The sequence below is a fragment of the Merops nubicus genome, unplaced genomic scaffold, assembly GCF_000691845.1.
Source record: "Merops nubicus isolate BGI_N331 unplaced genomic scaffold, ASM69184v1 scaffold7470, whole genome shotgun sequence".
NCBI classification, from domain to species: domain Eukaryota; kingdom Metazoa; phylum Chordata; class Aves; order Coraciiformes; family Meropidae; genus Merops; species Merops nubicus.
In genome coordinates this window covers 49,698-62,885 of record NW_008581423.1, presented here as the reverse complement: position 1 = coordinate 62,885, position 13,188 = coordinate 49,698, and the positions used below count along the sequence as shown (strand labels likewise).

The window sequence follows — 13,188 nt, the reverse complement described above, 5'->3', positions numbered from 1 at the left end:
TACTGACCCTCTTTCCTGCATGTGCATATCAGAGTGTGCCGCTTCCCTGATTTGTGTTGCTGTATTTCCTTTTATTTGGCATGTAATTATGCTCTTGCATGATTAATAACTGCTGTTATGTAGTGCAAATAGTGATGGTGCTGAAAACACAACAACAGCCTGTGCCTTTTTTGTTAACAAGGTGCACGTTTTTATTAGTCAATGGACAGGCCACTAAACTTACTAATATGTACAGCAGCTAAACTAACTTAGGAAGCATTCTACTAACACCATTTTTGTGTCTGCTAAATAACTTTTAAGTTGCAATAGGGACTATGCTGACACTAGTTCAACAATCAGACAACTCTTTAACTAGTTAGAGCTCCTAGGGGTAGCTGACTAGAATCCAAGACCAAACCTCAAACAGACATGAAAATGGGTTCCGCCTTAGGTCTCAAAACCAGGCATATCCCAGGACTCCAGTATGTAGGTCTGAGTATAGCGTGTCCTTTCCCTGTGCTTTGTTATCTAGGTGACAATATCAGTGGATGGAATTCTGACCACAACGGGATACACGCAAGAAGACTACACCATGCTGGGCTCTGATGACTTTTTCTATGTTGGAGGCAGTCCTAGCACAGCAGACCTCCCAGGGTCACCAGTCAGTAACAACTTTATGGGCTGTCTCAAAGAGGTAAATATCATCAGCCATAAATCCATCACAAATTTCCCATCCTATTGTCCGAAGATGGGCAAAGATGCAAATATTTCCATGGAAATACCTTCGGGATATGTCCTTTGTCTGGCTTCTGTTGTCAGAACTCACCCGTCTCTTAGAATCAAAACCAAAAGGGACATATCTGCTAAACTTGGTTGCTTCTAAAAATCCATTAATAGTTGAACTTGGTAACAGCTTAATGGGCCCCATCATGTCAGTATCTGAACCTTTTTAGCCTTGCCCTGAGGTGGATCTAAACACTATTTTTTTCATCTGCCACTAAAACCATCATGATCTAGCTACTCTTTTACTTCCTTTTTTGAAGTTCTTTCCTGAATTGTATCTGTTTCCTTTTAACAGCAAAAAGATTGTAAAAATATATAGTTTAGCCTCACAACTGACAGTTTTCTGTCATTCTTTGCTGTTGGAAAGGAAGGTTAATAGTAATTATGTTTTCTCTATTTAGGTCTCCTGAGCAATTGAAATTTTTAGCTGTAGACACAAAAAAATAAATGTATTGCAAGATCAGTAGCAGTTTATGACTTAGCTAAAGAGTAAACTGAGCTAAGAAACCATAAGTACAAATGAATTTCAGCAGATACATAGTCTTCCCTGAGCTGCAGAAGAGAAACGAGCGCTGAGCAGTACTGTGTAGCTGAGCTTTGAAGAGGAAGTAAAGCTTTCCTCTGCTTTGAACTGAACAGGCAGAGCATGTATTCTTACTAAATTCCTTCCTTTTCATCCCTTGCTATGCCACAAGTTGTTTGATAAAATGTATATGTATATTTAAGATTTTATAACACTTTGACTGTAAGATTAATTCTTTTTTTTTTTTTTGTTATATTAAGTACCAAATAGCCTGGAAATTCTGTATTCAAGGTTCTGTGTCAGATCTTCCTGCCATGATTTTGATCAATGGGGGCAACTAAACCCATCTCTAAGGAGAGAGAGAAATTTGGTGTTAGACTCTTCTGTCTTTGGAACCTGGTTTGTTGTTTTTGTTTTGTTTTTTTTTTTTTTGTGTGTACTGCTTAGAAGTTTGAGTTTCTTTAGATTCTGAACATGCTATGAGCTTGCTGTTTATTCATTTTCAATGGATCAATTCTGTAAATAAGAAGAGAGATGAGAATTTTAGTCTGTTAAGTAATGCTCAAGCATGAGAAAACATAATTCAGATTGCAAAGCAACCTTTCACTTGCTATTTCAGAACTCCTATGTTCCTCAAGCTTTTCAAGACAATGCAATAGATTTATATAAGCAATTTGGTAAATAGTTTCACTCATATTGAGAGGAGGTTTAAGTGCCCTTGCTTTACTTAGTATTATAATGAAATAGAAGATGAATCAGATCAAGGTGACCTGTTCTCTGGACCAGAGCAGGTTTATCATGTTGTCTTGGAGCATGGCTAGAAATAATACTATGCAGCTTACTGAGAAAATATGCCACGCAGCACCTTTAGAATCAAAATCTAACCTTCAAACTAGAACAATACTTCTATATCACTTTGTGATCTTGGACATGTGGGGAAAAAAAAAAAAAACTTAGATTCCTAACTGACATTTCAACACTGGAGATTTCCACTGAAAATTGTTACCTCTTTAAGCACTTTACTATTGCCTACTAAAGAGTGATTTATAACAAAAGAAAAAAAAGGCTAGGAAATAGCATTGCTTTCTGCTTTTAACTGATCTCATTTTTGTTCATGAGAACCATGCTGTGCCATCATTTTGAAGTTGTTATTGACCAAAGTTTTTGTGGTTAGGGTAACATGACTGTGAACAGTTTGCTCAGCAGTTATAGGTATGTCACACGTTTTGGTTTTCATCCCATTGCCAGTGCATTTGCAGGTTTCTTTCAAATCAGCACCTTAATTGCCTAGTTTGAAGGTCTGTGTTAATCTTTAGTATACTTGTGATACTTTAATATATCTTAGATATATTTATTTAGTAGTGAAGATGGGAGAGTTTGATAAAGGAAAATATTTGGCTTGATGTGGTGTTCATTGAAGTCTGTAGATATAATTAATGTCATTAGTATTATTGTCAGTATGCAGCATCCAGGAGTTCCTACTGTAGCTGCATTTTCATTAACCAATTGAAATTCTTTTGATATTTGTAAATAATGGTTGGATATGCTCTCTACCTTTTAAATGCAGCTGGAAGAGGCATTAGAACAGTACCTTAAATGTTTCTTTCTTATAGTTGTTAGTGTAAATTAATTGAAGTCCATATACACATAGGATGGAAAATTGCTCCTGATTCTTTCCAAACAAAGGTCAAATACAACAGAAATTATTCATCATGTTGATAGAGCTGAATATTAAGTTTTCATTACATGAAAGAGGTGTTTGAAAAAAATCTGCCTACTATAAATTCCAGAGTTCAAGAATGTACTGAAAGATCACTGCTGACTCCGCTATAATTTTTTGGCCAAAAAAAATAGCATGTTATTGTTAATGGCTACTGACAGAAAACTCAGTTACTAAGATCTTGTAATAATGCAAGGCTATAAAGGACATTACACTTATGTATATTCAGTTCTGAACAGCAAGCTCACATCAGGCTTTGAAGCCTGTGATACACTGTTAGATTATTCAGAAGTAATAATTTGTTTATTATAAATTGCTTCTGGGGTCTCTTAGATTTGTCAGACAGGTGAATCTTTCATGCAGATGGGAAAAGATCCCTTCTGGTGGATCCTGTGCTTAGATTGCTGTTAAAATTCAAGGTCTTTTAAATCATGGAATAACTGTAGTCGTTAAATATTTCTTAACTGCTTTGTGCCGAATGTTGCCAAACTATTTTCATTATTCCTCTTCATTGTAGGCTTTGTCTTTACTGAGCCAACTTTAAAAAAGAATTCCGCTTTGGTGGTTGATGCTTGTTTTCAATGATTATAACATGTTCAAAGGATTATAATCAAAGCTTTAGGAGCATTAATGGTGCCATTTCTACTCTACCTAACACCCACAGATGTCTAAACATAACAGGCTAAAATTTGAACACTGATGCTAATGTGCTTGCACTACACTTTGTTTGCTGTTTCTGTTTTTGTCAGAAAAGCAGATGTAGAGTATGTTTGTCAGCTGAGATAATGTTGAAGCTGGAATATTCATGGCCATCTTTTCTGACAGAAAATTTTGCTATAAAGGTGCTGATTTTACATTTAGAAAAACTTGTAGATTTGCTTTCCTTGACTTAAAACTATTTTCTTTGAGTTAAAATTGTTTGTGCTAAATTATGCAATAAATCTAAATCGATAATAGGTAAAGGAGTACAACTTCAAATAAAGGTTTTTAGTGGAGAGTCTTTTCTACATAGTTGCTCAGGAATCAGAGACTACCAAGAAGGCAGAATAAAAGCGTATAACTTCATAACACTAAAAAATCATCAGATTTCAAAGGACATATTTTTCACTATAGAAATTAGACAAAACCATAACAATTTCTGCCCTTTCCACCAAAGATTCTTCTAGTCCTGTCCTAAGTTTCACTTAGATTTCAAAATTATTTTACTCATCCTCTAGGCCTGCTTTCAAAAAATGTCCTTTGGATTTCTTCTATTAGGGAATGCTTTCATCTGGTGTGTGGTTTTAAATATCCTTTTTTCCTTTCTTTTTAAAGCAAATTTTGGTTTCCTACTGCTTCTAAGAATAAAGTGTACTTAACATTCAAATCCCAACATGTTCAAATTGTTCATTGCACTTTCAAAATTCTGTTGTTTGTTGGAGCAACCCCACTGTTGCTTAAAGTACTCCAAAACTGAGTAGCCTTGACCTTTTTTCCACACTCAACTTCAAATTTTTGTTATTGTATAAGTACTACGTACTTAGTGTTCTTAGTATGTAGTACTTTATAGTATTCATGACTTAGAGTCACGTACAGATTGTGTTAAGCTTTATCTCCTGTATGTCCAGAATTGCCTCCAGATTTTTTTTTTCCATGTAAAAGGTATATCTGGAGACCTTTTGAAGATTTTGTACGCATCTAAGAATGCATCACATATGTTATGTACAAACTGATCCTGAATTACTTTACATGTGAATCAGAGACAGCTTGGTCAAGTGTGTATCTGTACAGTAAATCAATGCTCAATTGCACTGTATATTCACAGATTGTGTCCATTCAGTGGACTCGGTGCTTCCAAGCTCAAGGCAAAAACAATTTGCAGATTTAGCCAAACTAACAAATATTTTGGTTATAAACCATCAAGATCACAATCTCCCAAACTGTACCACTTATAACAGAGCTGTAGATATATCACTACAAAGATGATGGTGGCAACAGTAGTGTTGTGACTGTTTTGGGAGCTGCCAAAGATAATTCTGTTCCTTTCTTTCCTTGTCCTGTGGAATATCTGTAATTTCACTTTTGGTTCAAAACGCTGGAGTAGGACTGAAGTAGGAAATATGGGATTAAACACTAGATGGATGTAGTATAAGGAGAAAAAAATAGTAACTAGAGAGTAAAGAATAGTAAATAGAAAATAGTAAATAGAGAGCAGATGGTTAATTAATATGCTTGGAGCATGTAGTAGAAAGATGGTAGAATACAAGTTTGGGAAGCTGTAATGCAATTGTGAGAGATGTATGGTTGTAACTGATCTTGAAGAGGTAAGACTAGCCCTAGTGAATGGAAAGAGCAGGTGGATGTATTGTCTTTTTTTTTGAGGACAAGGTTCTGGGAAACTGAAGGCTATCCCCAGAAAAATCATTCTGCCATCATTTACTCTGGCAGTAATACTGCCAGAAAATGATATCTGAGAGAATGATATATCAGAATCTGAAATCTATACTTCAGTAGAGTGCAATCCTCTTCTTGTTGTCTGTAACTAGCATGCAAGGCTTTTCTTTATATGTGGTGATGAATATATTTTAAAATAAAGTTCTGTTCATATAAACAGGAAGCTAAAGACATTTTATTATAAATATAAAAGTAGCTTTATAAATCTAAAGTTGTATAAATAACTTATAACAGTAGTTTTCAGCCAGTACTGTAAAGAATTTTCTTGAATCCTGTAATATTTAATACTATTGTCACTTTCACATGCAAAATATAATTTTTATCTCCCAAACTTTTTGCCTTAGTTTACTTCAGTCTGTCACCACTTGGATAATTTATGAATGATTAAGACCTGTCTTGCTCTAGTTTCCCCTATAAATGAAAAGGCTGTGTTATTTGACAGCTTGGGTCTCTATTGTAGTCTTTGCAATATATCTCATTTTTAGATATGATATGACCAACAAGACAGCTTTCTGATAACATCTCTGAAATAAGATCATTTGGTCTGTGCTGGATCTTCTCTGTGAGGATTATTAGTTTGTCTAGGGGTTTTTTAGAGCTAGTAATCTATTTAATAGAACAGATTTGCTGAAAGGCAGTATTCCAAAACTTTTCAGGACTTCATTTCCTAGGATAAGGAATGTAGCATTTTAAAGGAATATTTCCACTGATGTTGTCGAGTGCACTGCTAGCACTTCACCAGGCTGTAAACAATCTGCAGGATGCTGTTTTAATGAATTTGGAATACATGCAGTTTTAGCATTTACTTCTTCATGTTAGTTGTACTGGGGACAGTTGTACAGGAACCTATTGCAAAATGAAATAGCTGTTTCTATGAGAAAGTCAGCATTGGTTCTCAGGGAAGTGTGTATTTTCCCGTGATCCATGCTGACAATTTTGTGAAAGTCAAGTAAGATGGAAGACTGAAGTGTTTGGCTTTGCTTTTTCAGCAGTGTACCAAGACCTCATGGTACAAAGCATTGCTGAGATGTTGGCAGAACTGCAGAGTCTGCAGTAAGTCTTTTGTCTGAGACTGAAAATAAATCTAGTGGTGCTAGTTCTACAAGTAATAGTTTGTGTGCCATTGCCAGAGTCACTTTACTGACCCAGTAAAGGCATATGGGACAGACTGGAAACTCAGTGCAGACATTGTCTTAGTTTTTTACAGAAACCCACTATGACTTTGGCCTTCTGGCTTACCAGAAGGTAACAACGATGGTGGCAAAATAAATGTGTTGGAAATCAGGCTTTTTATTGCTGGATATAGAGAATTAGACTTAGGCTGAAAATAACAGTATTCTACTAAAGCTTTGCATAGGTACCTAATACAAGAATTTAAATTGTGAAGGTGCAAATTCCCTTACACCTTAGAGACTTTTCTTGTATCATTTTCTCTGTTTCCTGCACTGGTGGACAGAAGCACAGGAGGAGGTCAATGTATGTGTCATTGTGTGAATTGTGACGTCAAAGTGGGGGTCTCCTACAGGCAGTGGATGAGGCTCTCTGCAGACAGATAGGAATAGCCTCACATTAACCAGCTCTGGTCCTCATAGGGGACTTCATCCACCATTCTTATCTGTTGGAGGAACTACACAGCAGGGCATAAGCGCTGCAAGAGATAGGGATTCATTGGTGATGATCTTGTTTTCCAAGTGACAGAGGAGGCAATGAGGAGAGGAGAGCTACTGGACCTTGTTCTCACCAACAAGGAGGGGCTGATGTGGAATGTGGAACTCAAGGTTAACCTTGGCTGCAGCAGTCATTAGATGTTTGAGTTTGAGATCCTTAGGGCAGTGAGGAGGGTGCACAACAAACCTGCTAGCTTGGACATCAGGAGAGACTTTGGCCTCCTCAGGGATCTACTTGGTAAAGTAACATGGGATAAAGCCCTGGAGGAAGAGGGACCTACAGAAGGTGGTTTATATTCAAGGATCACTTCTTCCAAGCTAGGAGCAGTGCATCAAAGAGAATGCTATAACAAAGAGGGAGTTAAGCAAAAAATTCCAGGAGACCTTCAGGGAACTCCTGGACAAACTCAAAGAGAAAAAGGAAGCCTACAGAGGGTGGAAGCGAGGACAGGTAGCCTGGGGGGAGTACAGAGAAATTGTCTGAGCAGGCAGAGATCAGATTAGGAAAACTAAAACCCTGATAGATTTAAATCTGGTCAGGGACATCAAGAGCAACTGAAAAAAAAAAAAAAAAAAGCCTCTATAGATACAGGTGTGACAAAAAAAAAAAAGACTAGGGAAAATATGGGCCCTCTCTGAAAGGAAATGGGAGATGTGGTCACAATTTGAGAGGTCATGGCAGTCTGGTGAAGTTCCCACTGACTGGAAAAGGGGAAACATAACCCTCATTTTTAAAAAGGAAAAAAGGAAGACCTGGATGACTACAGGCCAGTCAGTCTCACCTCTGCCTGGCCAGATCATGGAAACTGTGCTAGGGCACATGGAAAATAAGGAAATGATTGTTGACAGCCAGTATAGCTTCACTAAGGGCAAATCATACCTGACAGATTTGGTGTCCTCCTGCAATAGGGTTACAGCACTGACGGATAAGGGAAGAGCAACTGGCATCATCTACCTAGAGCTGTGCAAAGCATTTGACACTGTCCTGAATGACATCCTTGTCTTTAAATTGGAGAGACATGGATTTAGTGGATGGACCGCTCATTGGATAAGGAACTGGCCATATGGTGCAACTCAAAGAGTTGTGGTTGACAGCTTGATGACCAAGTGGAGACCAGTAATGACTGGCATTCCTCAGATGTCAGTGTTGGGAACGGCACTGTTAAACATCTTTGTTGGTGACATGAACAATGGGATTGAGTGCATCATTAGTAAGTTTGCTGACAACACCAAGTTGTGTGGTGTGGTTGACACATGGAGGGAAGGGATGCCTCCCAGAGGGACCTGGACAGACTTGAGAGGTGGGCCCAGGTTAATCTCCTGAAGTTCAACAAGGCCAAGTGCAAGGTCTTGCACTGGTTAGATGAAGTATGGATTGAGAGCAGCCCTGAGGAGAATTTGAGGTTTTTGGTTGATGAGAGGCTCAACATGACTTGGTAATGTACTCTTGCAGCCCAGAAAACCAATTGCATCCTGGGCTGCATCAAAAGAAGTGCAGCCAGCTGGTTGAGAGGAAGTTATTCTCCCACACTTTGGTGAAAAGAAAATTCTCTGCCCAATTCTATGTATGTGTAGATTTAGTGTAGCTATGACATGTGTTCTTCCATGGCTGTTGGGTAGAGTGATAGGTGATACCACTATTACATGGCATTATTAAAATGTGTACATGCAGCTTTATTAAATAATTCAAATCTCAACAAAGTTAGGAGTCATGGTTATCTTGCTTATGAAAGTTTTTTTTCAAAAACAAATGGTTATTGGTTATTTTAGAAGTTAATTACTATGTGTATCACTTCTATTGGTTTATAAACAAAACTTGGCCTTACTTTTATTTGCTTGTGTGGGAAGTTAAGGCCTGACCCAGTGAAGTGCTGTGAGCTAGAATGCTTGTGCAGACCGGAAGCACAAAATGGTCTTTTTCAAGGTGCTTATCAGTCACAATACAAAGATTTCATATAAGTTCTCTGTTTGACTTTCCCCACATTTTAAGAGGACAAAGCCTGCGTCTAAATGGTGTATCATGTTGGTAAGATTAGGATATGTTTCAGTAGGCACACAATGGTAGAGAAATAAGTGATGTGACTCTTGTTACACCTTTGCCTTCCCAACCCATTTTTATCATCCATTTAGGAGGCAAAACTGAGGACTGTCTCTGCAGGGAGTGTGCTCACAGGGGCTGAACCTGTGTGTTTGGAACTGTCAGAGCACAGTGGCTGTCCTGCCAGTGAACGTTCACATATCTTTGTTTTTCTAAATTACTGTAACTTGCATGTCACTGCTGTGTTTAGTTATATTATGCATGTATTCAAACAATCTATTCTGGATCCCTCTAGAGTGGCTCTTGATGAAAATTAGTGGATATTTGTTTGATGGACGAAACAATTTTTGCAAAGTGGAATAGAACTGCCTAAAGCTGAACAGAAGCAGAGCTTTTTCAAAAACTGTGGAAAATTCTGGTGGAACAGGACATTTCAAGAAGCTTTCTTTCTAACTAGAAAGGCTAAAATGTTGAGATAAGTTTTAAAATATATTGTTCTGAAGTATTCTACTCAATAAAATTACCCATTTATATTGGCTAAAGAATTTAATGCTGTAGGCTTGAGGAAATTTTTTTCTTTTTTCTATTTGAAGATCAGCAGATTAATAAATCTCATGTTGCTAAGACAACTAGAGAAGTTGATGTGTTAATGCGTAAGGAATCATCTAAATGTTCAAGGAAAAGAATTGAAAAAACGCTAGTTTTTACTAACACTGTGATGGAGATGTCCCTGTAAAGATACTTGTTCAGCTAGTGACTTCATTGCTGAAAGTCAAGAGGACTTTGTTCATGTAATATCATATTTTTGAGGAAGTCACTGGCACAGAATTGAAAAAAAAAATATATACAAATAGTAGTAAGAAGACAGACACTAAATTGTGTTTATTTTGGAACTGGAAAACGTGTGTACTTCATCTGCAGAAGCTATATGTAGTAAATGTGGGAGTGGGGAGGACATATTTGTTAGTTCATCCATCTTTTTTAAAAGGTCATGTTTTGGCATTATGCCTCTTCTGCAATTTGTATGCATAGAATGATAACATGCTTTGAAATACTATTTTGCTAAAGGACATTCTGTATATTGTGAGTTATTATGGCAATTTAGAACCTATGCTTTTTTATTCATAAACATGTTTAAAAACAAATGACAGCTATGGACAGCTTTTGAAAATAAGTTTTCCTAATTGTATGAGCATTATCTTAAATAAGTAAATAAATAATGTCCAAGAAAGTGTAGGAAAAAGGAAGGCTAGTAGAAAAAAATCTTCCCTTTAACAGTCATTATGAATAGTTCTGTGAGCTGTGAAAGGCCTGTCAGTCCTTCATTTATCAAACTATCTATGTATCTTTGATTTCTGCATTTTGATAGTCTTTTAGGTACAGAGGCATGCAAGTCATCCCTGTATACAGCAGTATACTTATTGTGCATTCTGTAGAGGCCCACGAAGATCAGAACCTGTAGCTCCAGGTTGTTATGCTTTTGTTCATTGTTACACCATGCTTACAAGAGTCAGCTGGATTCCCTCTTAGTCTCTGTATTCATATGGAAGAATACATAGGACATAGATGGACTTCATTTTATAAACGATAGGTTAAAAAAATCCCTATCTTTTAAAGCTTTAATGTAATTAAATTAACTTGAGGTTACTATTTAAAAGTGTCTTTTCAAAACATAACATAGGGCAGAGCAATCTATACTGATGAGAAAAAGAAATAGCTGTTGTAAGCAGACTGTTGAAATCTTTACACTCTGAAAACTTAAGAAACTTTATTAACCACAAGCATATAAGGGCTTACTAAGTTGTGAGATCTAATGCTTAGCTCGAAGAACGTGTGATACTTTAAATTTATGTTAACCTCAGTGACCAAACCGGCCAGGTTGCCTTTAATCCTTCTCCACTCTCAGCACTATGAAAATGTTTGCTGCTTCTTGAATTCATTGATGGTATTTGCAGCTATGGCCTTAAACACTAACGTGTCTGTAAATTCTCTGCTTGTAGACAGAGCTGTATGCAACATGATCTTATCTGAGCCATTAGTTTTAGAATTTAAGTTTTATAAGTTAAGTTTTATACCTTGGCCTTCAAAGCTTTTTCTTATGAATATAGTTAATTTTGCTTGGTTTTCCCCCCAAATCCTTCATATCTTTCACTTCTTTTAGAAGAGTATTCCTGCTTACCAATAATTTCCATTTATTTAATGTCCTTTACTAGTGTTGTCCAAACTTGGTGTTGTGCTTTTTTTCCTTTGTCAGACCTTTTTAATCATCATAACACTGAGTCAAAAGTGAACGGGAATCACAGAATTTGTTCTCATGAGCTTAGGAATGATAAGTTCCAGCGCTCTAGTCTTTGCCATTCATTCAGTGTACTTGGGGCATGACAAAAATAAAGAAACAGCAGATTTTTTGTGTATAATAGTGCTTCTCTGCATAATGCTTACATAAATCTACTTTTTTTTTTTATAAACAATGTATATTTCAAACAGAGAGGAACTGAGAGAAGGCCTGAATCAAAACTTCGAATAAAAATTACAAAATATTTTCTTGGTAGTGGAGCATGAAATATTGTATGCTACAGTTTGGTTGTAATTGATGTTTATCATGTTTTAATTTTCTTGATTGCTGTTTCATTTCAGTGAAATATAGAGATGCTAGTTTAGAAGAACAATTTGGCTTCTGTTTAAAACTTTGGAGTTCTACTGTTGTAGAACTTGCAGGCTGTGTTAGGCTTTACTAACTTGCAGTCAAAACCAGACAAGGAGTGCAAATATCTAAACAAACCTATGCAAGCGTTTGAGAGAGGGGAATTGATTTTATTTTTTTAAACTATATCTCAGTAAATTATTTTATCAGATCACACTTGTACTGTCATAGGTTTAATTCATTCACTCACTGCCAACAACTTACTCATCAAAACTTGTCAGTGATCTGGCCTGGATTTCTGGTGTTCAGCGCGAAGGCACGGGGATACCGTGTGTGAAGTACTCACGACATGGCTTGGGCTCCCTTTACAAAGGCAAAATGGCAAACTAGTCTTTGGACTGATTCTTGCAGCAGTTATTACAGTGCTATAGGACTTTGCTTCACATTTTGGCTTGCTTTGGTCTCTGTAGCTTTTAAACAATAAGCAGCAACCCCAACCTCTTTTCTCTTTGAAAGGTATGTGGGCAATATGTCTCTCCTTGTTTGGCTAACAGAAAATTGATGGCACATGTGGTAACACTGGAAGTGTGTTGCCATCTTCCTGTTGTCAGGATGAAGTCGTCTGCTGAGGGATTGTCTGTGTAGTGTTCTTGTCTGAGCACAGGCATTCTCATCTTGACAGAGAGCTGTGTCTCCGTTTTGCAGCTGTGAATGGTATTCTGGAAGCAGTTGCCCAGAGAGAGTGTTCTTTATTAACCAGGAAGGCTGTTCTTCACTCTTGTTCTAGTAGTTCTGCTGCTGTTTTCTCAACATACATTTTCATTTGCACTTCGTTCATAACAGCTTTAGTACTGTTACAAATCTATTAAAAATGTAGTAGCTTACCTAGATCCTACTGAAGTACAAACTTGCAATCCTGAAATCTGCAGGTCAGTAGTTTTCTGTCCATGGAGATGCCTAGAGATGTTGGAAGGTAACTTAAGTCTATACAGTTTGTGGCTTTTTTTTTTTTTTTTTCTCTGAATGCTTACACAAGTTTTGATGCGTAGATCTTAATTCTGACTTATTTGAAGAACTTACGTACTTTATGTGTGCATCTGGCTGAAATGAAGAAACTCTGCATGCCTTCACCCTCCTGCTCTGACAGATGTCATTCAATAGGCTTTGCAGTAAAAACTGGCAAGGTTGGTGATACAACTGGCATAGTTAATATAACTAATGGTTAGTGATAAATTGGCATAGGTCAGTGATAGGTGTTTTATATAAAGCATGGGTAGAAACTGGTAATGTCTTCAGAATATGGGAGATGGTCTTCAGTGCTTCAGGAAAATAAAATTTCTGGTCTACCTTCATGGGTGAGTATAGCTGTCACTAGCTTAGTATGTGTACAAGGAACTGCCT

General features: G+C 37.0%; 1 protein-coding gene across 1 annotated transcript in view; it reads left to right on the top strand.

The window, feature by feature from the left end:
• Nucleotides 1-13,188, top strand: part of LOC103782184 (neurexin-1) — a gene marked incomplete at its 3' end in the record, with an annotated part of 65,060 nt that overhangs the window by 2,879 nt on the left and 48,993 nt on the right. The window contains exon 2 of the mRNA XM_008949939.1: nt 512-673. Coding sequence (XP_008948187.1) covers nt 512-673 — 162 coding nt within the window. The remainder of the gene's footprint in view (nt 1-511; nt 674-13,188) is intronic.